Source organism: Puma concolor, chromosome D1 (genome assembly GCF_028749965.1).
Source record: "Puma concolor isolate L17-30 chromosome D1, mPumCon1.1.hap2, whole genome shotgun sequence".
NCBI lineage: Eukaryota > Metazoa > Chordata > Mammalia > Carnivora > Felidae > Puma > Puma concolor.
Window position 1 is genome coordinate 6,291,972 of NC_141676.1, and position 27,725 is coordinate 6,319,696.

A 27,725-nucleotide genomic window follows, 5' to 3' on the forward strand; every position below is an offset into this window, starting at 1 on the left:
GCCGCATAATTCTGCAGGTCCCATCACTGTCCCCCTTCACTCACTCTGGTACAACCACACGGCTCCTTCAGGATACCAGTCAGTCCCACCTCAGGGCCTTTGCACTTGCTGCTGCCTCTTCCTGAAATGCTCTCTTTCCAGAATCCCTATGGCTCACTCTCCCATTTCCTTCAGGTTTCTGCTAAAATGTCCCCTGCCAAATGTCCCCCTAAAATGTCCCCTGAAGTGCCACTGTGCCCTTACTCTACTTTACTTACATATACACTTCATATATATTCATTTATTGCCTGCTCAAGGGCGTGGCTCCGGTAATCGGCCCCCTCTCTCCTGGGCAACTTTTCACCGTCTTTGGAATCATTTCCATCAACGCAAACGTGCCATGATTTCTCTCCTGACCTCACTTCTCCTTCCCCAGTACTGCCCTATTTCTCAATTCCCCTTGGCAACAGAACCTCCTGACAGAGCTGATCTGTCAACTCAGTCTCAATGGCCAACATGAATCTCCCCCTCCTGTTCTCTCTTGGACCCTCTCCCATCAGGCCGCCCACCTGCTCCTGCTTCAGTCACCAGCCACCTGACCTGTTGTTAACCCAAGATGCCCTGGATCCTCCTACCTCTCTGGTCACTCCTTCCCAGCTCCTTTGCTGGCCCCTCCTCCCCTCCCAGGAGCCGGCTCAGCCCGTGGTCCTTTGTGTCCACGTTCACGCTCCTGGTGGTCTCATCCAGGCTCGTCTTTGAAATACCATCTATCTGCAAATGAGTCTCAAAGTTATCAGTGCTCCTGGCATCTGTCTCACACTTGGAACTCGATTCCTTTCTCCCAAATGACAAATTTCTACTCCACTCCTCTGCCTGGATGTCTACTGGGCATCTCAAATGTACTGGGTCCCAAACTGAGCTCCCTATCTTCCCCACAGGCCTCCCCATCTTGGAGGAGTGGTTATCTATCCTTCCAGTTTCTTTAACAAAATTTTTTTTAATGTTTACCTATTTTTGAGAGACAGACAGACAGAGCCCTAGCTGGGGAGGGCAGAGAGAGAGGGAAACAGAATTTGAAGCAGGCTCCAGGCTCTGAGCTGTCTGCACAGAGCCTGATGCAGGGCTCGAACCCACGACTGTGAGATCATGACCTGAACTAAGTCAGACCCTAACCGACTGGGCCCCCCAGGCACCCCTATCCTTCAAGTTCCTTGAGCAAATCCTGGACTCCCCTTTATCTTCTCTGTCCTATCTGACAGTTAATCTTCATGTCAAAGTGTATTCAGAGTTGGAACACTTTCCACCACCTGAGCTCAAACCACTGTCAACACTCACCTAACTTCACCATTTTAACCACTTTGAAGTGGACAATACAGTGGCATTAGTGTACTTATAAAATGTTGTGCAACCATCACTGTTACCAATGTCCAGAACATTTTTTATCATCCTACACTGAAACTCTGTCCCCATTAATTAAATAATAACTCCCCATCTCCCCAGTCCCTGGCAATCACCATTCTATTTTCTGTCTCTCCGTGTTTCATTATCCTAGGGGCCTCATGTAAGTAGAATCCTATCATATTGGTCCTTTGGTAACTGGCTTGTTTCACTCAGTGTGATGTCCTCAAGATTCATCCATGTTGCACCATGTGTCAGAATGCCCTTCCTTTTTCAGGCCGAGTATTACTCCATGACTGCATCTAGCACATTGCATTTACCCATTTACCTGTTGATGGGCACTTGGGTTGTTTCCAGCTTTCGGCCACTATGAACCACGCTGCTGTGAACGTGGACGCGCAGCTCTCTGTTCCAGTCCCTGCTTTCCATTCTCTCGGGTGTGTCCTCAGAAGTGGGAGCACCAGGTTATATGGTAATTCTATGTTAAATCTCTTGAGCAATCGTCACACTGTTTTCCATAGTTGGTTGCACCATGTTACGCTCTCAACAACAACGCACAAGGTACTAATTTGTCTATATCCTTGCAATACTTGCTATGTTCTGGGGTTTTTTGTTTGTTTTTGTTTTGCTTCTGCATTTTATTTTGTTTTGATAGTAGCCTCCTTGCAGATGTGACCTGCAATGGTCTTGAAAACTCAAAGTCAAAGTCCTACAACGGCCTATGGTCACCCGGCCCCCAACTCCACTGGCTCTCCCACTTCGTCCTCAGCTGCTTATCCCACCTCCAACCCTTCGCTTCTAGCTCTTCTTTGGGATACATCAGACAGGGTCTCACTTCTGCCCTGGCCCTTCCCCCTACCTGGATGCTCTGTCCCCAGATGTCTGTGTGGCTCAGGCTTTCAACTGCTTCCAAGGTAGTGCTCAAATGTCTACTTTACAGAGACCCCACCCTGACCACCCTACAACCTGCACCAAAAACACGCATTCAACCCCTCTTACTCTGCTTTTTCCCATTGCACATATTGCTTTCTATTTTTTAAATTTATTTTATTTTTTTTTAATTTTTTTTTCAACGTTTATTTATTTTTGGGACAGAGAGAGACAGAGCATGAACGGGGGAGGGGCAGAGAGAGAGGGAGACACAGCATCGGAAACAGGCTCCAGGCTCTGAGCCATCAGCCCAGAGCCTGACGCGGGGCTCGAACTCACGGACCGCGAGATCGTGACCTGGCTGAAGTCGGACGCTTAACCGACTGCGCCACCCAGGCGCCCCTATTTTATTTTTAGAGAGAGAGCACACACAAGCAGGGAAGAAGGGCAGAGGGACAGAGAAAGAGAAACTTAAGCAGGCTCCACACTCAGAGTGGAGCCCAACCCAGGGCTCAATCCCACAACCCTGGGATCATGACCTGAGCTGAAACCAAGAGTCAGATGCTGAACCGACCGAGCCACCCAGGTGCCCCAGCACGTGTCACTTTCTAACCTTCACCGTTTGCTATGGGCTGACATCCTTTCACCCTTAAATTCAGACGTTGACATTCTAACCCTCAGTAGCTCAGAATGTGACTGTATTTGGGAATAGAGCTCTTAAAGAGGTGATTAAGGGGGCGCCTGGGTGGCTCAGTCAGTTAAGCATCTGACTCTTGATTTCAGCTCAGGTCATGATCTCACGATTTGAGAGATTGAGCCCCGAATCGGGCTTGTGCTGCCAGCATGGAGCCTGCTTGGGATTCTCTCTCTCCCTCTCTCTCTGCCCCTCCCACACTCACTCTCTCTCATAAAGCAAATAAATATTTTTTAAAAGAAGCGATTAAGTTAAAATGAGGTCATAGGGGTGGCCCTCTCCCTAAAGAGGAGATCAGGACACAGACACACACAGAGGAAAGCCCATGTGAGGACACCAGAAGAAAATGGCCATCTACCAGCCAAGGAGAGAAGCCTTAGAAGAAGCCAAACCTGCCAACATCTTTTTTTTTTTTTTTTTTTTTTTTTGAGACAGAGAGAGACAGAGCATGAGCAGGGGAGGGACAGAGAGAGAGGGAGACAGAATCCGAAGCAGGCTCCAGGCTCTGAGCTGTCAGCACAGAGCCCGACACGGGACTCAAACTCACAGACTGTGAGATCATGACCTGAGCCGAAGTCGGACACTCAACCGACTGAGCCCCCCAGGCGCCCCCAAACCTGCCAACATCTTGATCTTAGACTTCTGGCCTCTAAATCTGTGAGAAAATAAATTCTTGTGGTGGAAATTTCTGCTGTCTGTAGTGCCTTGTCATGGCGGCCTCAGCAAATGAATACAGCTTCTATTGAATCCACTTATTTGTTCCGCTTGATTGTCCTTCCCAGTTAGCTCTCAGCTCAGGGAGAGCAGGGCCTTCATTCGTGTTCACAGCTGTATCCTCAGCACCAAGGACAGAGCCTGCCCATCGTGGACCCTCAATAACTAGTCTGTGAGCCAATGGACGAACAAGGATACACTGCAGGGGCACCTGGGTCGTTCAGTGGGTTAAGCATCCAGCTTCAGCTCAGGTCATCATCTCGCAGTTCAGGAGTTCGAGCCCCGCGTCGGGCTCTGTGCTGACAGCTCAGAGCCTGGAGCCTCCTTTGGATTCTGTGTCTCCCTCTCTCTCTCTGCCCCTCTCCCACTCACATTCTGTTTCTCTCTCTCTTTCCCTCTCTTTCTCAAAAATAAACACTTAAAAATTAAAAAAAAAAAAAGAATACACTGTAGATTGCTGTCATCTTAGGCCGAAACCCAGTGAGAATAACTTCCAGATGTTTTCAGGTTGTTGCCTCTCATTAACCTTCCTTCGGCTTCCAGATTGGGACCCAATAGTGGTTAGCAAGGTGACATGAACACAATACCTTCTTTCAATAGCTGATGGGCACATACACGAGCATCTTCTTTTTTTAATTTTTTAAAAGTTTTATTCATGTTTATATAATCTCTACACCCAATGTGGGGCTCGAACTCATGACCCTGAGATCAAGAGTCGCATGCTCTTCTGACCGAGCCAGCCAGGTGCCCGAAACATTTCCCTTACTTTTAAAATCAAATTAAGGGCACCTGGGTCACTCAATCGGTTAAGCATCCGACTTCGGCTCAGGTCATGATCTCACAGTTTGTGGGTTCAAGCCCCGTGTCGGACTCTGTGCTGACGGCTCGGAGCCCAGAGCCTGCTTCGGATTCTGTGTCTCCCTCTCTCTCTGCTCCTCCCCCACTCGTGCTCTGTCTCTCTCTCTCCTTCAAAAATAAATAAAAACATTAAAAATAAAATTAGATTTTAGAGTAGGTTCTGTGCCCAACATGGGGCCCGAACTCATGACCCCAAGATCAAGAGTTGCACTTTCCACTGACTGAGCCAGACAGAAGTCCCCCAGCATCTTTTTAAATATATACATACTTCACAGGAATAAATTATATCTCCCCTAAGGTGGAACTCAGAAAGGAAGGAGGAGCAGAGGCCATGGAAGGCACTCTGGACCGGCAGGACCCATCTTGAGGCTTTCTTTTTGGGGCAATTTATGGGTGCTCCAGAGACCCTTCTGCGAACTTTCAGCCACAACCCCTGGCGCCAGAAGCTGCCCCTGCTCTGCACCCAGAATTTCTTTCTCTGCAAAGTCCCCATCACCCCCATCACCATCGGGTGCTCCCTCGGACACACTTCCTGTCAAGCTAGTCCTGACCTGGATCCCTACCCACCGCATCTTCTGCCCCTTGAGGTTGGAGGCTTGCTTCACTCTTGGATCACAGGCAGTCCACTCCCTAACCAGCCCCTTCACCTGTCACTAGGAAGGCAGCGGCTGTCCAGCCTGACACCTTGCCATTCCATTTCCTTGGGTCAGACTCCAATGCTTAGATCTTTCCAAATTTCTGGGAACACAGTTCTCTGAGGCCCTGTCAAAGTCTGAGGAGAGAGGAAGCCCAGCCCATCACCCCAGGTTTCTCTTCCTTGCCCCCTCTTGTACATCTCCCGGGGTTGAGGTGGGTACTGGGTTGGTGTTACCTGCTCTGTTCCCCTCCTGTTCTGCCTGCAAGGGGGTCTGGACCCTAGCAATGTGGAGCCCTTGAACTATAGCTTTACGCTTGGCTTTCAATGCAAAAAACTGAGACCCAAGGGGTGCCTAGGTGGCTCAGTCAGTTAAGCATCTGACTTTGACTCAGATCACGATCTTGCAGTTTGTGGGTTCAAGCCCCACATCAGGCTCTGTGCTGACAGCTCGGAGCCTGGGGCTTGCTTTGGATTCTGTGTCTCCCTCTTTTTCTCCCTCTCCCCTGCTCATGCTCTGTCTCTCTCTTTCTCAAAAATAATAAACATTAAAAGAAAAACTGAGACCCATGTCAGTGGGTCATTATAACATCTTCTGATTGTGTGTAAGTGTGTGTATATATAATTTTTCAACAAAACAAGATCTACTTTTCTTACTTAATAGTATGTTATGAAACAGATGAACATAAGGGAAGGGAAGCCAAGATAATATTAAAAAAAGGGAGGGGGACAAAACATAAGAGACACTTAAATATGGAGAACAAACAGAAGGTTACTGGAGGGGTTGTGGGGGGGGGGGGATGGGCTAAATGGGTCAGGGGCACCAAGGAATCTACTCCTGAAATCGTTGTTGCACTATATGCTAAGTTGGATGTAAATTTTAAAAATAATTAAATTTAAAAAATAGTATGTTATGCTTGGGGCACCTGGCTCAGTTGGTTAAGCATCTGACTCTTGATTTCGGCTCAGGTCATGATCTACAGTTCAGATTGAGTCCTACATTGGGCTATGCACGAACAGCGTGGAGCCTGCTTGGGATTCTCTTTCTCTCTCTCTCTCTGCCTCTCCCCCACCTGCCAGCGTGCGTGCTCTCCCTGTCTCACTCTCTCTCTCTCAAAATAAATAAATAAGCATTAAAAAAATAGTATGTTATACTCATTGTTTTGGGTCAGTACATGCAAAGCCACCTCAGTGTCACCACAGTCATTGGGCATCACAGCACGACCGACATAATGTAACCCTAACCCTAATCCTAACTCGTCCCCCCTTCTGTCAAAGACACATGTGGCTCCCACTAGCTTCCCTACTACAGACATTGCAGCAGTGACATCCATGTAAATGCACCATTGCACATTGGATATTTCTGCAAGATAAATTCCTATAAGCAAACTTGCTGGCTCTAAGAAACTTACATTTTGATAACGCCCAGTCACTCCCGCCAAATGCTCAGTCAATGTGGATTTCCACCAACAGTGTTTACATTCTCCCCAGCAAAGTATATCATAATTTTTAAAAATCGTTAATGTGATGAAAAAAATGTGATCTCATTGTTGCTAAAACTTGCATTCCCTTTATTATCTGTAAGACTAGTAGTGTATTTCTATTTCTTTTTTTTTTTAACGTTTATTTCATTTAGAGAGAGAGAGAGAGAGATGGAGCACGAGCAGGGAAGGGGCAGAGAGAGAGGAAGACACAGAATCCAAAGCAGGCTCCAGGCTCTGAGCTGTCAGCACAGAGCCCAGTTTGGGGCTCGAACTCACAAGCTGCGAGATCATGACCTGAGCTAAAGTCAGACACTTAACTGAGCCACCCAGGCACCCCATGTATTTTCCTTTCTTTATGAGCCATTTGTGCTTACTCTGTGAACTGTCTGCTTCGGATCTTTGCACATTTCTCTTTTTCCCGTCCTCAGGAGCAGAGAGCTGAGTTTATGGTGTTCCCCATTTTACAATGAGCAAGAATCATCAATGGATATAAGGCCACTTCATTGTTTTGATTTCATTTCTGTTCTCCTTTATCCTCAATCCCCATTCCCATCCCACTTAAATATGAATGGGTCCTTGGGAAATATCTAATATCATGTTTATGCATTTGTAGGTTTGGCTTATATAAATGGTATTATGCTATCGATCTCATCTTTGAACTATGTATTTTTTTTTTAATTTGAGAGAGAGTATGAATAGGGGAGAGGGGCAGAGAGAGAGAGAGAGAGAGAGAAAGAGAATGCCAAGTAAGCAGAGTCCAACTGGGGGCTCGATCCCATGACCCTGGGATCATGACCTGAGCTGAAATCAAGAATCAGATGCTCAACCTACTGAGCCACCCAGGCGCCCCTGTAACATTCTTTGACATTTGATATTTTATTATTTTTTAAGTTAATTTTTAATTTATTTGTTCATTTGAGTAATCGCTACACCCAAACATAGGGCATGAAATCATGACTCTGAGATGCATGCACTTCTGACTGTGCTTCCCTGATATTTGCTATTTTATTTTTGAAAGAGGGAGAGGGAGAGCACGATCAGGGAAAAGGCAGAGAGAGAAGGAGACAGAGGATCTGAAGCCAGATGCGGGGCTTGAACCCATGAACCCTGAGATCATGACCTGAGCCGAAGTCGGATGCTTAACCGACTGAGCCACCCAGGTGCTCCTACCCTGATATTTGATATTTTAAACTTTTGTGGGGGTCTCAGCGGTCAGATCATATGGGGCCTGGTGGCCGAGGGAACGACTGTAAATTTGTCGTTAAGTACGATGGAAAATGTGACAATATTGGAAAAGCCCATTTAGCCACTCTTGCAAACCCTGGTCCCACCTCAAGAGTATAAAGAGATGGAGGACGGTGGACCCTGAAAGAGGAGCCCTGACACTGCCTTCCGGGGGTGGGACTGGGGACTGCCCATTAATCTCCAAGTCAGTCTCCACCCCCGGAGAGCTGGGGAGGGGCTCCCGGAAGCCATGGCCACCCGGTGGGTCAGTGGTCCGGGGAGACTGTGGCACCACAGTGGGAACTGGCCTGCGGCAAGGTAGCAGGAGGTCCTGTCCAGAGGGCTCCTGTTATATTTAGGTGGGTGTTTGCCAGTCAAAAGAAAACCAGAGCCAGCCGAAAGAGTCCCTCCCCACTTTCCAGGAGTTACAGTCAAGCAAGTGGCCCATAAAGGAGCTGTGAAAGCCCCCACAGAGCAAGAGCCCACTTTATTATTTTTTTAAATGATTTTATGTTGTTAAGTAATCTCTACACCCAACACGGGGTTTGAACCCACAACCCTGAGATCAAGAGTCGCGCGCTCCCCCAAGAGCCCACTTGAAACAGCTGCCACCCATAGCGTGACTCGCCATCTTAGAGCCAATCAAGGAAGAACCCTCTGCACCCACTTCCCTCCTTCGTCCCTGCCCTCCAACAGCAGAGGGTTCTGAAGCTGGGGGAACAGGAGGGAAGGCAGAGAAGCAGACCTGACTTCCCCCACATCCCTCATCAGCAGGGGCCAAAATGGCTGGGGAGATGGAAATGATCTCATCAAGTGTAGAGATCTGGCTACTACACAAAACTGGGCATTCTAACGGAACTTATCTAATGACTTCAAGTGATCACAGGGCTGTAAGCAAAGTTGGCACAGAAGGTCATGACTTCATTTGTGGGCAGAGAGGAGAGTTCCCTTACGAGTTTTAGAGGGACACTGGGAGACAAAAATAATCTTTAATTATATCCCATGAACTTTGTTTGGTGAACGGAGCCATCAAGTAGAGGACTTTGAGAGGGGGAATGATGTGAGCTGATTTATGTTTTTAAAAGGCCCCTCTGACTGTAGAGAGATAGACTGGAGGGCGGGGAAATGAGGGGCTGTCATCTAGGAGAGGCACCGGAAGACTTGGGCCAGGAGAGACAGGCAGAGGGGAGAAGAGGAGAGGCCTGGAGACTAGACCTGGGCCCACCACCATTTAGAGGTCAGGAGAGGTAAGGGAGACATGGCCATGGAGACCAGACAAGAGCAGCCAGTAAAGAGGAAGTGGAGAGAGCAAGGGCTCCCAGCCAAGTGAAGAAAGTGTGTCAAAGAGGAGGGAGTGACCGACTGTGACAAGAGCCACTGAAAGTTCAAGGCAAGGCTGACAGAATTAACAACAAAATTTGGCAACCTCACTTGTTCCCTAGGCCCCAATTCAAGGACACACGAGGTCCTTACAGATTTTGGCTGTTGGAATGTGGGTGGAGATGGCCTCTATCACACCACACAGTATCTCCTCATGGAGTTCCATATGAAACTTTTCCTTTAGCCTAGGAAAAATGTGGTTTTTTTCCTCCGAAGAAATTATAGGTGCTATCTTCGGGGAGGAGCTAAGTTACTATATCTCCCTTTTTGCTTTGGCTGCCAGGAAGCTCAGAGATGAATGTGATACTCAGTTAATAGAGCTGAGAACACTTTATGGGCTACATATTTATTTATTATTATGTTCTTGATCCTGATGTCCGTGTTCTCTCTTAAATTATCACATTTTTGGTTTTCCGTTTCTATTTTTATTTTATTTTATTTTATTTTAATTTTTTTTTCAACGTTTATTTATTTTTTTGGGACAGAGAGAGACAGAGCATGAACGGGGGAGGGGCAGAGAGAGAGGGAGACACAGAATGGGAAACGGGCTCCAGGCTCCGAGCCATCCGCCCAGAGCCCCACGCGGGGCTCGAACTCCCGGACCGCGAGATCGTGACCTGGCTGAAGTCGGACGCTTAACCGACTGCGCCACCCAGGCGCCCCTTCCGTTTCTATTTTTAGTTTGTCTTCTTGGTTCTTGCTGGAAGCTACCTCAGGTGCCTTGAGCGGTCCAATGGGGGAGGTGAAACGTGCACTGACAATTATGCTGGAATCAGAACATGGGAAGAGTCTTGGAAGAGGAACAGGCGAAGGAGTCGGGGTATCCCAAGGAGGGCGAGGGACTGCTGATTCTGGCCACAAGGAAGCAAGTTGAACCGAAACGATTCTTTCCCCATGAATAACTAAGAAACTGGACAGAGCGTAAGAAACGACCGCGTTCAGATATTAGAAAACTTGTAGCACGGACTGTAATCCCTGAGAAAAAGGAAGCAGACAAGGTGAGCCCTACCATCATCCGGGGCCATTGACACCTGAGCTCTGCCTAAAGGCAAATGCCCTACTGCGCGCAGGGAGGGGAACCCAAACAGCGTCCCTCAGTCTCACTGCTTAACGAGTCAGAGACCAGTTTGGACGGGCAAAAGGCAGCTAGGATTTGGGAGGTAGAACATTTAAGAGGAGGAGCCTATGTAGAGAAAGATCCCCAAACCCAGTAGAGGGCCTTTAAGCTTTTAGGAAGCTACTTTAGGAAGAATACTAACCTGCACACGGTGTAAGGTGAAGCCCCACAAAGCTGGACAAAAACACATTTCAAGAGAACAATTACTGCAGAGCTGAAGACAGGTAATTCCCAGAGCTCATACAAGACTTTGTAAGAAGGGGCGCCTGGGTGGCGCAGTCGGTTAAGCGTCCGACTTCAGCCAGGTCACGATCTCCCGGTCCGTGAGTTCGAGCCCCGCGTCGGGCTCTGGGCTGATGGCTCAGAGCCTGGAGCCTGTTTCCGATTCTGTGTCTCCCTCTCTCTCTGCCCCTCCCCCGTTCATGCTCTGTCTCTCTCTGTCTCAAAAATAAATAAACGTTAAAAAAAAAAATTAAAAAATAAAATAAAATAAAATAAAAAAGACTTTGTAAGAAGATTTTCTCCAGGGGCGCCTGGGTGGCTCAGTTGGTTGAGCGTCTACTTTGGCTCAGGTCATGATCTCACGGTTCGTGGGTTCGAGGCCCATGTTGGGCTCTCTGTTGTCAACGTGGGGCCCACTTTGGATCCTCTATCCTCCTGTCTCTCTGCACCTCCCCAACCTGCTCTCTTTCTCTCAAAAATAAAATATTAAAAGAAGAAGATTCTCTCCAGTCAGAGTAGAAAAATCTCACTAAGTACGTAGAAAATTCAGTAGAGAACCAGACAGACCATGTCTTAGAGGTGGGCCGAAATCAGCCCTTAATGAAAGCCACTCTAGACCCACCATAAAAGAGCTTGAAACAAATCTTGCAATGATCAAACCTAACCCACAAGTACTAAATTACCAGGGAAAGTCCAATACTCTTTAAAAGAATTCAATCAAATTCAGATTAATAGTGTAAAATTCACAATGTTTGGCATCCAATAAAAAATTAGTATACATACAAAGAGGGAAGTGTGATGAATAACCAGCAGAAAATCTGCCCATGAAAACAAACCCAGAAGATGGCAATACTATCCAAACCGATTCAACCCAATCCCCGTCAAAATCTCTGCTGCCTTTTGCAAATATTGACAAGCAGATCCTGAAGTTTACGTGGAAAGTCAAGGAGCCTTGCTAAACAATCTTGAAAAAGAAGAACAAAGTTATAAGACTCCGATTTCTCCAATTTCAAAACTGCTATAATCAAGACAGTGTGGTACTAGCATTGGGACAGATGTGGACATCAATGGAATAGAACTGAGAGTTCAGAAAAGAGAGCTCTTACGTTTATGGTCAATTGATTTTAGACAAGGGTGCCAAGACCATTGGATGGGAAAAGAATAGTCTTTTCAATAGATGATGCTACGACCGCTGGATTTTTATATGCAGAAGAGTGAAGTTGGACCCCTTCCTCGTACCATATATGAAAATTAACTCAAAGTGAATTATAGACTTAAGTGTAAGAGCCAACACTATAAAACTCACAGGGAAAAAAACATAGAAATGATCTTGGATTAGGCAATGGTTTATAAGTTACATCAAAAGCACAAGTAATAAAAAATAAATAAATTAGGTTTCATGAAAATTAAAAACGTCTGTGCTTTGGGGCGCCTGGGTGGCTCAGTCGGTTGAGTGTCCGACTTAGGCTCAGGTCATGATCTCACGGTTTGTGGGTTCGAGCCTCGCATCCAGCTCTGCGCTGACAGCTCAGAGCCTGGAGCCTGCTTTGGATTCCGTGTCTCCCTCTTTCTCTGCCCCTCCCCTGCTTGCTCTCTCTCTCTCTCTAAAGGGTAAATAATAAATAAATATTTAAAAAATTATTAAAAAAAACTTCTGTGCTTCAAAGGACACCATCAAGGAAGTGAAGAAGCAACCCACAAGATGGGAGAAAATACTTGGAAATCATTGATTTGATAAAGGACTTGTATACAACATATATAGAGGACTCTTAACATTCAACAATAAAAGGCAAATAACCCAATATAGAAATGGGCAAAGTGTGCACACAAACCAAGCAACGAGAAACAGAAACAGACTCATGAATACAGAGAACATACTGGTCGTTGCCAGAGAGGAGGGAGGAGAGGGATGAACAACATAGACAAAGGGGATTAAGAGGTACAAAGTTCCAGGTACAAAATAAATAAGTCACAGACATGAAAAGTATAGCACAGGGAATATAATCAGCAACATTGTAATAATATTGTATGGTGACAGATGGTCACTACGCTTATCACGGTGAGCATTGCGTCACGTATAGAACTGTCAATTCACTATGTTGTAAAGTAACGTAAACCTGCAACTAATATAACGTTGTATGTCAACTATACCTCAAGGGGGAAAAAAGACGTTAAAAAACGGGCAAACGATTTGAATTGACATTTCTCCAAAGAATGCATTCAAATAGCCCATAAGCACATGAATGGCAAGTAAGGAGGTCAAGTTCAGTGTTTTCCAGGAAAGAGAAGGCAGTGTGAATAGGGGGATGGTGATCTAGGAGTCAGAAAGCTAGCAGGGCCCAATCACAGAGCCTTTTATGACACTGCAGTAAGGAAGTCAGATTTTTGCTTTAAGTGCAACGGGAAAGCCATTGAAGAATTTGGAACAAGAAAATAGCGAATGATGCTGAGCTACAAGAAAAATGCAAAAAACAAACAAACAAAAAACCCAAAACCAAAAACAAAATAAAAAATAACAAGTATCAGTGGGGAGTTGGAGAAATGGGCACCTTGTGCTTTGCTGGTAGGAACAAAAATGGTGCCCCTATGGAACGCAGTGCAGGGGTTCCTCAGGAACTTAAACGTACCATTGCCAAAGGATCCAGAAATTCCCCTTCTGCATATGTATCCAAAAGAATTGAAAGCAGGGACTGGAAGAGATATTTGCGTATCCACGTTCATGACAGCAGTATTCACGGTAACCGAGAACGGGAAACAACCCAAATGTCCCTCGATGAATGAATGGATGAACAAAATGTGGTATATACATTAATGGGCTATTATTCAGCCTTTTAAAAAAGGAAATTCTGGGGCACCTGGGTGGCTCAGTTGGTTAAGCGTCTGACTCTTGATTTCGGCTCAGGTCATGATCTCATGGCTCGTGAGATCGAGCCCCACGTTGGGCTCTGCTCTGACGATAGGCAGTCCGCTTGGGATTCTCTCTCCCTCTGCCCCTTCCCTCTCTCAAAATAAATAAGTAAACATTTTTTAAAAAGGAAATTCTGACCCATGCCACAATACGGATAAACCTTAAAGACGTGATGGTAAGTGAAATAAGCCAGACATGTAAATATACATATTGTATGATCCCACTTCCATAAGATACCTGGAATAGTCAAAGACAGACAGAAAGCAGAACCATGGTTACCAGGGGCTGGGGGTAAGGGAGAAATGGGGAGTTGGTGTTTAATGGGGACAGGGTTTCAATTCGGAAAGAGGAAAAGGTTCTGGAGACGGATGCTGGTGATGGCTGCACAACCATGTGAAAGTACTTAATGCCACTGAACAGTACACTTAAAAGTGGTTAAGATGGTAAATTGCATATGTATTTTGGAACAGTAAAAAAAAATGTAAATGGCATAAACACGGCAATGAAAAAGAAGAGACTGTCAGGTCGCATTAAAAATGCAAGACTCAAATCACATTCTGCCTACAAGAAACCCACTCTAAATGTAAAGACACAGACAGGTTTAAATGGAAAAGAATGGAAAAAGGTATATCATGCAAACACTAACCCACGACCGAAAGGAAGCAGAAGCCACTGTCAGCCAGGCATCCAGGAAGGCTTCCTGGAAGATTTGACACTTGAGCTGAGTTGTTTTGTTTTGTTTTGTTTTGTTTTGTTTTGTTTTGTTTTGTTTTGTTTGAGAGGGGGGAGAGAGCACAAGCAGGCGAGGGGCGAGAGAGAGAGAGAGAGAGAGAGAGAGAGAGAGAGGGAGAGAGAGAGAGAATCCCAAGCAGGCCCCTCACTATCAGCACAAAGCCCAATGTGGGGCTCCCTCCCACCTGAGCTGAGGTCGGAGCCTTAACTGACTGAGCCACCCAGGTGCCCCACCCCTGAGCTGAGTTTTAAAGGCCGTGTAGTATTAGGGACTGTGAAGACTGAGAAAGCCCATGTGGCAAAGGCAGCGCCGTGCTGCGAAATACAGGGAGCATCACCCCAGAGCCCAGACTCTTACGGGGTCCTCCACTCTCGAGCATGGTGGGGGTGCGGATCCTGAGGGACCTCCCGAGGAGGTCCCTACCCCATCATCAGCGTCCCGCCCCCGACTGACCCGCTTGCCTGCAAGGTCAGATGTGGCTCCAAGCAGAGGAGGCAAGCAGGGGCAGAGAACCCACGGGGCAGAAACTGAACTTGAAGCACTTAGGGGAAAGGGAAAGCGAAATGTGGCCAGCACGGGGGCACAGGCCACAGCGGAGACTGTGGCTGGAGACCAGACAGCACATCCCCTCACAGGAACAAGGTAGGGGGAAGGGTCACGTGGCCCCGGGGGCTCCCCTGAGCTCCTGGCACAGTGGGCACACTCACGCCCGCCTCTCTCCTCCCCTCCCCCGCTTCTTTCTTTCCCTTCTTGACACCCACCGCCCAGCCCTTCGGTGGGTGCTGTTCTCGGTCTGCCGGTTCGCCACCCCGACTAGAATGGAAACCCCCGTCCCCTGGGAGCAGGTCCTCAGGTTTGTTTTGCTTTGTTTTTGGTTTTGGTATAGAGAAGGTGGTTAGTTTAACCACATAAAAACAAAACAAAACAGAAAGACAATCAACCTGAAGCCCCTCTTACTGGTCAAGGTACTAATTCCTCCCCAGCTTCTTGCCCGATCATCCGGCTCTTTAACACACACACACACACACACACACACACAGAGTCTTCCACTTTTCCAACGAGTATTTATTATCAGCTAAGCCATGATTCAGATCCCAGGGTGCAGATCACCATGTACCCAGGTCACCCTCCAGCACCCTGGATGGAGGACAGAGGAGAGGTGGGAGGAGCCAGTGCAGATCTTCCCAGGAAATGTGCCGTCTGCCCCGCAATTGTGCCAGGCTGGCACTCAGGATGTGGGGCAGAGGGACTTGTACACACGCCAGTGCCATTTGCACACGGAGCCATCGCCCCTTGAACAGTCATTGCCCTTGGGACAGAGCTACAAGTCCAGGGAGTTCTGGCAGAAGTTCCTGGTCCGATTCTGGTGGGGAAGCGGCTGTCAAAGGGGCAGTCTGGTAGTTCTTGACTATGATCTTGATGTCTTCTGCCGTGGTGCTTGCTGAGTCCTAAAGACACCCCTGAAAGCAGCTCGAAGGTCAATGTGACCCTTCAGCGAGGACACCAGAGTCAGACCAGAAGCCGCAGGTTGTGAATTCTTTTGTGCCTTCCTCCCCAGAGCCTAGACGGGGCCTGGCATGGAACAGGTGCTCAGAAATATTTGTTGACTGAGTGAATGAGAAAAACATACATGACCCCATAAACACGGCAGGGCCACTCTTTTCCTGTGGGTTGAGGCCACCTTGTGGGTTGAGCCCATTTTGGAAGACGACAATTGGCAATCTCTTTTGTTTTTATTTAAACTTGGGAGCACAGGGGCGTCTGGGTGGCTCAGTCGGTTAAGTGTCCGACTTCAGCTCAGGTCATGATCTCTCAGTTCGTGGGTTTTAGGCCTGCGTCGGGCTCTGTGCTGACAGCTCAGAGCCTAGATTGAGCTTGTTTCAGATTCTGTGTCTCCCCCCTCTCTCTGCCCCTCTCCCACTGGTGTTCTGACTCTCTTCTCTCTCTCTTTCTCTCTCAAAAATAAATAAACATGAAAATTTTTAAAAAATAAATTAAAATAAAATAAACTTGGGAACATAGACAGGAGCAGCCCATGCTCCTTAGTTTGGGACACTCTATGCATCACAAGCTTCCCAAAAAATGAATCACCAGCCTCCGTTTGAAATGAACTGTCCCTTTCAGCCTCTCCCCAGTCCTATTCCAGCTTCCCATAGCTCCCCACTCTTGCGTTTGACGCATGCCCTTCCAATCTGCTTTCCAGGCATTGAACTCCATATACATCAGTGATGGGAGGCACCATTTATTAGGTGTTTACTATGTGCTGGGCACTGCGTTAAGCACTTCATGTATCAAATCTCATGTAAACATCAGTGTCCTTGAAGGAATTGCTACTATTGTCCCTACTTTACAGATGAGAAAACTGTAGCAAAGAGACCTTCTGTCAGATGCCCAAGGTCACGGAGTAATTGGCAGAAATATACAAGATGGTTGTGCTCCTCTGTGTTTGTAGTTTCCATAAACACAGCTGTGCTGTAGAGGTTGGTCTGTATTTTTCTGTTTTTCATGCAACAACTATGTGTTGAAGCTTTGTCCACGTTGCTATCTGCCATGCAGTTCCCCAGGGACAGATACTTAGCCTCCAGCTCTTCGCCACCTCAAATCACACCCAGGACACATCTATTTGCGAGAGGTTTTACCCCGGAGTGGACCTGCCAGGGGGCACTTAGCTGTCAAACCTCCTTTTCAGACATCCTCACTGGTTTACACTCCCACAAAAAGCACCAGACTCCCATCTACCGACTCTCCACCAGTTATCTTTTTTTTTTTTTAATTTTTAATGTTTACTTATTTTTGAGAGAGAGAGAGAGAGAGAGGGAGAGAGACAGAGACAGAGCACAAGGAGGGGAGGCAGAGAGAGAGGGAGACACAGAATGTGAAGCCGGCTCCAGGCTCTGAGCTGTCGGCACAGAGCCTGACACGGGGCTCGAACTCACCAATGAAGAGATCATCACCAGAGCCGAAGTCAGACAGACACTCAACCAACCGAGCCACCCAGGTGCCCCATCCACCAGCTATCATTTTTACCTGACTTCCTATTCTTGCCCATCTGACCGGTATCACGTGGGATCTTGTGTTTTCCTTTGCAGCTCTCTGATTGCCACGGTGGGGGGGAGGGGGGGCAGAGATCTTTGTCCTTAGGCCATTTTTCTTAAAGTGACATTTGAACGAACACACACACACACACACAACAGGAAGGATGTGATTTCAGAATGCAGTTCACTCTGATGAAAGGAGGTGAGGGTCCCCCATCGCCTGCCCTGCTCCCCAGCTACGAGGAGTCCCCCAAGGGCATCCAGAGCCACCGGCCATTCTCACAAAGGCTCTGCCCAAGGAGAGGAGGGACCAGGCCCCCTGCAGAGATCTGGGTGCTCCGTGTCATTCCCCTGCCACAGTGCCCATGGCCTGGAACAGCGGGAACGCGGTTCTGTCCGTGCACTGGAGACAAACCTATCGCACCTGACAAGGGATGGCGCTTGGGTGAGAGGAGGAGGCCATTAACTCCATTTCCCCACACACGGACCCCAGGACCCCGCCCAGGCCTGTATACGAGCCCCCACCCACCTCCAAACCGAAGAGCAAACTTAGGCTGCTCAGCTCACTTCGCGAGCGAGCCTCAGTCTCCTCATCTGTGAAGTGGGGGTGATGAGGACACTTCTCCTAGAGACAGGCTGAGATAATCAGGGACTCATATCACAGTGACGGGCTGCAACATGCTTGGCCTCCTGTCACAAGGGGTGGTGTCAACAGCCCCATTTGATGGAGGTCAAGAGGTCGTCACACAGGTCACACGGTGCGTCTGATCTCAGATCTCCAGGCCAGTGGATGGTGGGCAAGCTCACCCCCATCCCTCAGCTGTCCCTCCCTCACCCTGGAGCCTCCAGGTCAAGTAGCACCCAGGGCAGGTGTGGATAGGAGCCCACAGCACTACCTTCTTCCCCTCAGGAAGCTCCCGAGGCCCTGAGAGGCGGCCACAGAAACACGCCCCAGCCAAGGCAGGCCAAGTACAGGGCTAGTGGCTAAGTAAGGCTCCTGGGTGGTGGCCAAGGTAGTGGGAGCTGGGGAGCCCAGGGGAAAACGGACAGACTCAAATCGCAGTCCTCCAGGACTTTGCTTTTCCTGTCCCTTTGCCTGGAGCCCCCTCCTCAGATAACTCCTCACTGAGCGGGGTTTTCTACTCCAACCTCACCTTATCATTGTCTCCCCCTGAGCCCTGTTGGGGATGGCTGGGGCCACCCTGCCTGCCCCAGGACTCTCTACCCCTCCCTTATTATGCTGTATTTTCCCCAGGGCACACGTTACCATCTGACATACCGCTCATCTGCCTTATTGTCTGTCTCTCCCCATCAGAAATAAACGCGGAGAACACGCATAATCGTCACCCCCTATAATAACGCCTAGCGTGCAACAGGTGCTCAGTAGATAGGTAAAATTTTTAGGAGCCTATCATAAAAATGCACCTCTTAAATGTGCAGATTTCACGTATTTTTATATACTACCACCACCCAGTTCAAGTGGTAAAACATTACCATAACCATTTACCAAGTGGTAAAACACCCCCTCCCGGCCAACCCCCACCTCCTGAGGTACCGTTATACTGACTTCCCCTGTCTGTTCCTGAACTTCACCTCAGGGACTTCGATCAATGCGTACTGCACGGTGTAGTCTTGCGTTTGGCTTCTTTTGCTCAATATAACGTCTACAAGATCCACCGTGATGTTGCGTCTAACAGCTGTCAGTCCTTTTCTAGTGCTGTTCTATTGTACGATAATCTATCATTTATTTATTCATGCTCTTGTCGCTGGGCATTCTGGTTGGTTCTGGCTGGGGGCTATGAACAGGTGGGTGTCAGTGGCCACATGCCTAGAAATGGAATCGGACCAGGGCGGGGTCGGGGGGGGGGGTGGGACGTGTGGGTCAACAGACTCCAGGAGAAGGTGCCAAACCATTTTCTAAGGCGGCTGCACCCTCTGACATTCTCACCAGCAGCGTGAGCTCTGGGGCCGTGACCTCCTTCCCAGCACTCGGTGCGAGCACGCTGTTTCAGGCTCCGGGAGGGGGACTGTGGTACCTCCTCTCCCTGCTGAGTGAGGATGCTGGGTGCTCGAGGAACATTTGCTGCCTGAATCCCCAGGGGCGCGGTGGAGGGAGACTCTCCACTCAGCAAGGAGGGCTGGGTCCACACCTTTCGCCCGAGGGTGGTAGCCCTGGGAGGCCACGGTGCCTAGAAGCTGCTGGTCATTTCACACACTGGTCACAGTTACACCCCAGGGCGCAGCCAAGTCTGGACCGAGGCATTCGGATAGGACTTGGCCCCAAGCTCAAGGCTCCCCCGTGAAAACAGAGAACAAAGGGAGAAAATCAATGGGCCCGGACAGGGCTCTGCAGATGGAATGCTGAAAGCTGCGGCTCCTGGTGCCCAGTGGCACCTGCTGGGCCCAGCTACCCTTCCCATTCCCAGGATGCATCCAGAGCCCAGGCCCAGCCAGAGGTGCTGTCTCCCCGGAGTCCCTGCCCTCACTCAGGAGGCTACATTCCTAACACTTGGTAAGGACTGGGTCAGGCCCTTCCCAGAGGCCTGTGAGGTCAGTCTGGCCACCTAGCCTCCCTCAGGTGGGGCCTTGTGACAGTTCCTACGGGAGGTGAAGAGCCAAGGGGGCCACTTCCAGCCCTGGCCCCAAAAACCCTCCGTGGTCTATGAGCTTGCCCTTTCCACAGTGACCTTCAAAGTCATGGGTATTTCGAGTTTGTTACATCGGCCCTTTGTCCTCACCAGTAATTAGTATGTATGTTACAGCACACATAACTGACATAGGTAATCGCTAGCCCCATTTTACAGCTGAGAAGACTGAGACACAGACATGCTATAGGATTTGCTCAAAGCTAATAAATGGAGAGCTCAGGATTTGAATCCAGGGCCTCGTTCCAGAGGTTATGCCCATCAGCCCACTGCCCAGGCTAAAACAGCAGGCCTGGAAAGCAGAGGCGCAGGCCAGCGGCTCCTGACATCTTTCCTCACCTGCGCCTCCTTCAGCCTTTTGCCTGGAGGCTGCTCCCAGCACCCTGGCCTCCTTGCCTCTCCCAATCCTCCCCAGCCTGGTCGCTGCGAACCCTCTCAGTTCAGAACCTCACCTCTGGACGTGAGCCCAGCAACAGGCTCCAAGGGTCTCTTCCTCTCCCACCCCGACTCATCACACCTGCTTGGCACGCCCTCAGCTCAGCGGACCCCAGTGGCCACCTTCCCCGGATGGGCCCAACTTACTGTTGGGGAGAGCTGCTCCCGTTCCTGGGCCTTTGGGAACCGCCTTCCATTCATGGTCCCCGTCAGCCAGAGTTCTTTCAGTTACGAGTGACAGAAAGCCAACTGGCTTCGAGAGGGAAAATGTTTATTGGCTCACGTGACTCAGAAGTCCAAGGTATACAGGGTTCAGGCAAGACTGGGTCCAGGTGTCATCAGACGTCAGTATCTCTGAGCCTCCTGGATCTGCTGCGCTGACCGCATCCTCAGCCAGGAGCGCTCCTCGGGGTGGGAAAAGGCTTCTAGCAGCATCCGGCCTACATTCTGCCCGCTTTGCTACCCCGGTGTGGCCACCATCATCTTCTCCAAGGCTCCCGAGTGGGTTCCTTCCTGCCTCCAGTGCCACGGGAAAGCTAGCGATCTTGTGAATACCCTTCCCCGACGGTCCCACCTAAAGTCCCAAGGGCTCAGGTGTGTTGGTTGGCCCGCACCACGCACTGTGGCCACAGTGTGTGGTATGATGTCCCCACCCGTTGACATCAGGGAGTGGGGACAGCTGCGCGTACTACAGGTTGGGGTTGTCCCCAAAAGATAGCAGGGACACTATAACCAGAGGGGGAGCAGAGGAGAAGCAGACAGGACCCAGCTGCTCCTAGGCTCCAGGTCCATCCACGCCTGCCACCTGGCCTCCTCTTCCCCAGAGAAGCCAGACCCTGTCAGATAAAAACCGAGTACCTCAATGCCCCTGCCAAACCCCCTCGTCACCTTGCACCTCCCCCTGGTCAGGCTGGGGTCGGCCCCAGGCGACCTGACCTCAACGCATCCGCCCCCTCCCATCCCCGGTCCCCTTCCTCGCTATAGCTGACATTTCTGCTACCTTAGGACACAAAACCCAAAACTGTCCCCTCTGTCCTCATTCCGAGCCACAGCTCTCATCTCCGCTTCTCAGCCTTGAGCATCACTTCTCCTCACCTTGGCTTCTCACCTCCAGCTCCCAGCCTGTCAACGACCAGCAAGCCTTCCCTAAAGCCTGCAAGGTGTTGGGACCGCTGACCTCTCCCTCCTCCCAGACACGCTTGCGTGGGCACTGCCAGTGGCTCCTGGGGGCCCTGGGGGCGGCTGCTCTTCAGTCTCCTTTGGTGGCCTGTCCAGGCTCCACCCTCTCTCCCTGAGGCGAGGTCATCCACTCTCTAAGCTTGCACATCTGTCTCCAGGCCCCTACGTTCCAGTGCCTTCTCCCCAGCAGCTTCACAGGCACCCCAAACTCGTCACAGCCTAACACCTAATCTTGCTCTCTCTCTGTGTCCTCCAGCTGGGGGGGGGGGGGGGGGGGGGGGCCTTGCCCAAGTCACTGCAGACAGAAACCTGGGAATCCTTAAAGTTCCCTCCCTTTCAGCCCCACTTCCAGTCAGTTCTCAGCACGCTTGAGTCTGGTAACACGCACCTCAAGTCTGCCCACCGTCCTCCACGTCTCCTGCTCAGCCTCCCCGAGCCCCTGCTCCCTGAAGGCGCGCATCTGCCTCATGGACCCCGCAATTCCAAGGTCTGCTCAGAAATGGGGGCGGACTGCCCAGCTGTGTCACTGTTCCTGCTCGAAAGCCGATCTTTGGGGCCCTCGACAGTCCCACCTACCTCTGCTCCCTCAGCTCCTTCCCACGTACCCTTCGTGCCACCAGACGCAGATTTCTACAGCGTGCAAGGCCTCTTCCCGTTACTTGTCCAATCTGTCCCTTTGCAGCAGCCCCGGGAGGGCAGAATAGCCTCCATCAGAGAGACACGAAGAGGCCAAAGAAACACAGGCACCTTTCCGGGGTCGTAAAGCACAACGAAACAGGTCGTCCCCCAGCATAAGCAGCACCTCTGGCTTAGGCCCTACACCACCACTCTGCCCGCCTTCCTTCTGTCAGCACCCCTGCACCTACCCTGGCAGAATCGTGGCCTCTGGCCCCTCCCTTCACTCTGCTACCCTGCCCACCACCGCTCCTGGCCTCAGCTCAGCATGGGGAATGCAGGTGGGTGGATGGGAAGGTGGCCACAACGCCCTGGACATAGGCTGGGACAGACACTGGTGTTCCCTTTTATTATTAATTGTTTAATAAATTTAAGAACAGCTCTACCTTCTCTCCTCCCCCCAGAGCAACTAAAACCAGCTAAAAGGGGGTGTGGCCTGGGGGGCAGAGGGCGCTAGGAGTCATAGTCTTCTTCATCCTCTGCGTCAGGTGCTGAGGGGCCCGGGGGGGCCGGGGGCAGAGGCAGACTCGAGGTGAAGGGCATGAAGGGTGTCGGGGGGCTGCAGGGCAGAAAGCAGGAGAGAAAGATCAGGCCGCTCTCCAGGGCCCATTCCTGCCCACTGAGCCCTACCCTATCCCAGTGAGCATGGAGCCCACGGCTCCCTGTACCAACGGGCAGCCAAGCTCAGAGAAGAGAAGGGCCCAGAGCAGGTCACACAGCACCAGTTCAAGCCCCATTCACCAAGGCTGGGTGTGGGTGGGGGCAGGGACCTTCTGAGAGCAGTCTCCTGCCTCTAAGCCCTCCTTGGTTCCTCCCTTCCCATCCCCCAAAAATGCCACAGCCAACAAAACCAAGGGGCCACGGAGGACAGGAAGGACAAAGTCAGCCTGGAGGAATCTGTCAGCCCCCTCTGGTGCCACTGAGCGGCTCACCTCTGAAAGTGGGTAGGGTGGCTGGCCTGTGGTGGAGCCTGTGACGTCTCCTCTTCCCCATCAGTGTCGGTGTCGTCAGACTCATCCTAGGAGCAAGACAGAGTTCAGAGGGAACGAGAAAAGCATGAGGCCGTTGCCGGAGAGCCTGGGAGTGGCAGGGACAGCAGACTGACCCCTAGAGCCCCAGTTTACAAAAAAAACACAGGTGAGGATGGGCCCAGGAGTCCAGCCAGCTCAGGCTGATGCAAGACTGCTCTCTCCCACCACAGGGTAGGGCAGAAGGCTGGGGGCCTCACTCACCTCCTGCTCCGAGTCCGTCCCCGACAGCTTCTTGTCCTTGCCTTTGCTTCCCATCCCACCATTCTTCCGGCCACCGCTGCCTGGCTTCCGGCCCCTTCGGGAAGGCACAGTCCATCTGCCCAGAGGCCTCACCACTCCCTGACCACCCCCCAACCACCCCCAACCCTGGTGGCCTTGGCCTTCCCTGCCTGGACACCTGGCCCCGGCTCCCCACCTGCGGGCACCCTTGTCCCCATCCATGTGGTTGTCTTCCCCGTCTCCCTGCATGTCAGGCACCGAGGCCACCAGGTCCTTCAAGAAGTCAAACTGCTGCTCCAGCTCAATGCACTGCTTCCTGGAAGAGGTGGGGGGAACATGGCATTCAGGTAGGGCCCAGATGTCTGGTCCCTCAGCAAGGGTCTCTGTATGTCAGGAGAATAAACCTGGAAAACCTCCACCCCATCTCCACTACCCGAACTTCCCGATCTTGGTAGACCACCTAATCCCTCCCCACCCCCCCCCCCACCCCACTCCCCACCCCAGTTCAAACACGCCAGTGCTTGAGGCTTTGCTGGTCTCCCAGCAGCCTCCCACTTCCCCTGAGTGTGTGAACTCCCACTGGGCCCTCCCAGCTCCCAGACCACTCACAGGTGGGATGTGGTCATGGTCTTGGCGTTTCGGGACTGGGTCACCTGGCAGGCCTTCTTCAACAGCGACTCCAGGAAGAGCTCAAGCGCCCGGGCTGAGAAGCGTCAAGGAGAACACGGGTGGGGGATCCCCTGCTTAAGACGACCCCGGGCTCCCTCCCTACCCCACGTCCCTCAGCCTGGCCAGGCCCCGACAGGATACAGATGATGACAGGCACAGCCGCCGCCACCTTCCCAATCTCTTCGTCAGTTTGCATGATCTTCTTGATCCGCGCCTGGGGAGGGAGCACAAAGCTCGGACCCCGTCGCCTCCGTCCCAGAAAGGGGTGCTGGGCGGGGGGGGAACGAGAGAGGGTATCCCGGGAGAAAGGGGGCGGGGGGCACCGACGCGAGGAGGGCACGGAAGGGGGCGGGGCGTCCGTGCCCCCGAACACCGCGATGCGCCCGCCCCCACGGCCGGACTTGGGCCGGAGCCTCCCGAGAGCCGGGACCGCTCCTCCCGGGCCCCGCCACGTGCTCACCGGCGGGAACCGCGCGTTATACTTCTTCTTCTTGCTCGGCATCTCAGGGCCTCTCTCGCCGCGCCGGGCCCAGCGCCGCCGCCCGCAGCTTCCCGGCCCCCGGGCCTGCTCGCCGCCCGCCTGCCGCGGTTCCCCCGGGTCCTGGTGCCGCCTGCTCCGCCCCCGCCGCTCCCCACGGGGTCCTAGCGCCGCCGTTCAGGACGCCGCTCGCAGGACCCGAGCGCCCTCCCTTTGGAGCCTCCCCGGCGGAGTGCGTCGATCCCGGACCCGACCGCCACTCCCGCCCGCCCCCAAGCCTGGGAGAGCGAACGTTAGCCCCGCCCCGCCCCCCGAAGCCCCGCCCCGCCCCGGGTTCCCCGACGGCCCCGCCCCCGGGGTCAACCCCTCCCCTCTCGGGCCCCGCCCCGCGGCGCGGCCGACCGGCCCGGTGGCCCCGCCCCGTGCTGCGCTTGTCTATAAAGTTGTTGTTGAGGCGGCGGGCGCTAAGATGGCGGCGGCGGCAGCCGTGGCGGGGGCGGGGCGCGGCGGCGGCGGCAGCGGCGCGGAGCCCCGGCAGGAGCGGAGCCGGGCGCGGGGCTGGAGCGGCGCCGAGCGCGGCGAAGGCCGGAGGTGACGGCGGGGCTGCGGGAGGGGGCAGGGCTGGGCGGGGGCGCGGCTCGGGCTGTGGGCGCTAATGGCGGCGGGCGCGGCGGGCCGGAGGCTGGCCCTCTCGTAGGCCCTTAACAAGCCTGCGTTCCTGTCCGGCCACCGCCCCGTTGGCCTTGGACCGGTCACTGCCCTTTCTGAGCATCACTGTGCTCGTCTTCAGGTGGGCCCGACAGTGCCCGCCTGAGAGGTCTGGCCCTACTGGGCCTGCCTCATGCTGCGTGAACGCGCGCTTCTTTGCCGCCCTCCGTTAGATCCCAGTGCTCGGGATTCCTACCGGTTACTGGCAGGACCCGGTGGTGTAGCCGGGCTGATTGCTCCCACACCTGAATTCACGTTTCGGCCCTGACACTCACGGCAGGTGTGACCTTGGGTAAGTCACTTCTCTCTGAGCTCCAGTTTTCTGAGCTGTAAATCGGGGAGAGCGGTAACGATATTAGCAGCAACCTTTTTGCAGCGTTGATTCCGCCTCAGGTGTTTACTTTCTCAGCAGCTCTAGGAGACCGGAACAGTTACTGTCCACTGTAACGATGAGGCAACTGAGGACATTAGGTCTTGCCCAAGGCCACAGAGTTTTAGCTCGTTGGCTGCACCTGCGAGGGTCCGGCAAGTTGTAGGTCTGTCCCGGACCTGCCCTAACTGGGTTCCTTCACAGCAGGATGGAGCCTGGTGAAGAAATGGAGGAGGAAGACTCTCCAGGCGGCCGTGAGGATGGCTTCACTGCCGAGCACCTGGCCGCAGAGGCCATGGCAGCCGACATGGACCCCTGGCTGGTGTTTGATGCCCGCACCACACCTGCCGCTGAGCTGGATGCCTGGCTGGCCAAGTACCCACCATCCCAAGTTACTCGCTATGGGGACCCTGGCTCACCCAACTCCGAGCCTGTGGGCTGGATTGCAGCATATGGGCAGGGCTATGTCCCCAACTCGGGCGATGTGCAGGGCCTGCAGGCAGCCTGGGAGGTTCTGCAGACCAGCGGGCGGCCCGTCACACCGAGTACCCTGCGCCAGCTGGCCATCACCCATCATGTGCTCTCTGGCAAGTGGCTGATACACCTGGCACCTGGCTTCAAGCTGGACCATGCCTGGGCTGGCATTGCTCGGGCCGTGGTCGAGGGCCGGCTTCAGGTGGCCAAGGTGAGCCCACGGGCCAGGGAGGGTGGGCGCCAGGTCATCTGTGTTTACACGGATGACTTCACGGACCGCTTGGGTGTACTGGAGGCGGATGCGGCCATCCGCGCAGCGGGCATTAAGTGCCTGCTCACCTACAAGCCTGACGTCTACACCTACCTGGGCATCTATCGGGCCAACCGTTGGCACCTGTGCCCCACTCTCTATGAGAGTCGTTTCCAGCTGGGGGGCAGTGCCCGCGGCTCCCGTGTGCTGGACCGCGCCAACAATGTGGAACTGACCTAGTGTGGCCAAGTGGGGACGACCCCCTTCTGCCCCCTCCCACGCTCGGGATGGATCCTCCCATCTTCCTCCTCTCTGTCCCAAAGAGTTTGAGCCCCCCAGCTCTGAGGACTAGGTCAACCGGGAACTGCCTGCATCTTCGATCCCTTTGAACACTTGCCCTCTGTTCAGGGCTGATTCGAGTCCCCACCGGCTGGAGGCTCTGGCTCCCTGAGGGCCAGACCCTCAGCCTCTCTTTTCACTGCTGCCCCCCTCTGTCATACAGAACTGCAGGCTGGGTACAGATTTCCAGGAGGAGAGCCTTCCTTGGCCACCGTCATGTCCAGCTGTACCTCCGTCTCCTCCCGCGTTCTGTCCTCCTCCTCCCTCACAAGAGAAATTAGCGCTCCGGTCCCTCTTGGAGCCTTTGCAGTCCAGGGGGGCAAAGGCCCTGCAGGCCTAAGCATGCTATTTTGTTGGGGGGAGAGGGTGATTGTATCCACTCAGCCCTTTGCAGAGAGAGGGGATGCCAGGGCCATGGACATGGGGCCGGCCCCTCCCTGCCATCCCCTGCAGCCTGCACCACCTTCCTTTCTTCCTTCGCTACCTTGACATGTGCCTGCTCCTGGCATTTCAATAAAACCCAGCTTGGGTCTGTGTCTTGAGTGGTTTTTAAAACGCTGTGTTGGTTGTTTCCCTGCTTTGGTTGCTGGAGAGAGGCAGGCCGGGAGAGATTGCCTCTCTGCCCTAACTGGGCACCCCTAACTGCCCCCAGTGATAAGATTCACCTCACTGCCAAGGCCGGGAACCTCTCTGAGAGCCTCTGCAAAGCCAGTCCTGCTTCTCCTCCGTCCCAAGGGTCAGAATCGGTTTCTTGGTGGTTTCCCATAAAGCTAAGGGCTTGACCCAGCCAAGTCTGAGGGACTTCTACTAGCCCACAGGGTGTATTTGTGCCAGTTAGAGAAAGGTATCCCCTTGGTCCTGGCAGTTGTAGGTTAGGGCATATGGTCTCGTGAGCAGACAGGGGGCTAGATTTCAGCAACCTCGGTTGAACATCCTTGTGCAGTGAACGACCTGCACAGCTGTAAGCTGCGGAAGCTTTCCCATTTATACTCCCTTCTCCCGC

At 52.2% G+C, this 27,725-nt stretch overlaps 2 protein-coding genes and 1 pseudogene across 6 annotated transcripts; 1 reads left to right on the plus strand and 2 right to left on the minus strand.

Annotated features, from left to right (window-relative positions):
- Nucleotides 1-15,269: 15,269 nt before the first annotated feature.
- On the minus strand, nucleotides 15,270-20,531 carry LOC147576370 (cytochrome c oxidase subunit 6B1 pseudogene; annotated as a pseudogene).
- Nucleotides 20,532-22,524: 1,993 nt separating this feature from the next.
- DRAP1 (DR1 associated protein 1) lies at nucleotides 22,525-24,842 on the minus strand. Of its 2 annotated transcripts, none has more exons than XM_086676860.1 (7): nucleotides 24,564-24,842; nucleotides 24,245-24,317; nucleotides 24,044-24,137; nucleotides 23,631-23,750; nucleotides 23,417-23,531; nucleotides 23,117-23,202; nucleotides 22,525-22,743 (listed from the first exon to the last, which is right to left on the minus strand). In XM_086676860.1, exons 1-7 carry the CDS (start codon nucleotides 24,603-24,605, stop codon nucleotides 22,638-22,640), a joined length of 636 nt encoding a protein of 211 aa, XP_086532986.1. In that variant the 5' UTR covers nucleotides 24,606-24,842; the 3' UTR covers nucleotides 22,525-22,637. The 2 variants fall into 2 exon arrangements, with proteins under 2 accessions (XP_086532986.1, XP_086532987.1); XM_086676861.1 differs by having other exon boundaries at nucleotides 23,417-23,510; nucleotides 24,564-24,837.
- Nucleotides 24,843-25,018: 176 nt separating this feature from the next.
- Nucleotides 25,019-27,256, plus strand: CD1H11orf68 (chromosome D1 C11orf68 homolog). Of its 4 annotated transcripts, none has more exons than XM_025915578.2 (2): nucleotides 25,019-25,172; nucleotides 25,867-27,256. In XM_025915578.2, exons 1-2 carry the CDS (start codon nucleotides 25,051-25,053, stop codon nucleotides 26,621-26,623), a joined length of 879 nt encoding a protein of 292 aa, XP_025771363.2. In that variant the 5' UTR covers nucleotides 25,019-25,050; the 3' UTR covers nucleotides 26,624-27,256. The 4 variants fall into 4 exon arrangements, with proteins under 4 accessions (XP_025771363.2, XP_086532988.1, XP_086532989.1 ...); XM_086676862.1 differs by having other exon boundaries at nucleotides 25,030-25,172; nucleotides 25,864-27,256; XM_086676863.1 differs by lacking the exon at nucleotides 25,019-25,172 and adding an exon at nucleotides 25,222-25,581 and having other exon boundaries at nucleotides 25,864-27,256.
- The last annotated feature ends 469 nt before the right edge of the window (nucleotides 27,257-27,725 follow it).

Coding starts and splice junctions, on each gene's coding strand:
- DRAP1 (XM_086676860.1), bottom strand. CDS start 24,605: ATGCCGAGCAAGAAGAAGAAGTATAACGCGCGGTTCCCGCCG. Junction 24,318..24,563: donor ATAACGCGCGGTTCCCGCCG/GTGAGCACGTGG, acceptor CTCCCTCCCCAG/GCGCGGATCAAGAAGATCAT. Junction 24,138..24,244: donor GGCTGTGCCTGTCATCATCT/GTATCCTGTCGG, acceptor GACGCTTCTCAG/CCCGGGCGCTTGAGCTCTTC.
- CD1H11orf68 (XM_086676862.1), top strand. CDS start 25,051: ATGGCGGCGGCGGCAGCCGTGGCGGGGGCGGGGCGCGGCGGCGGCGGC. Junction 25,173..25,863: donor GAGCGCGGCGAAGGCCGGAG/GTGACGGCGGGG, acceptor GTTCCTTCACAG/CAGGATGGAGCCTGGTGAAG.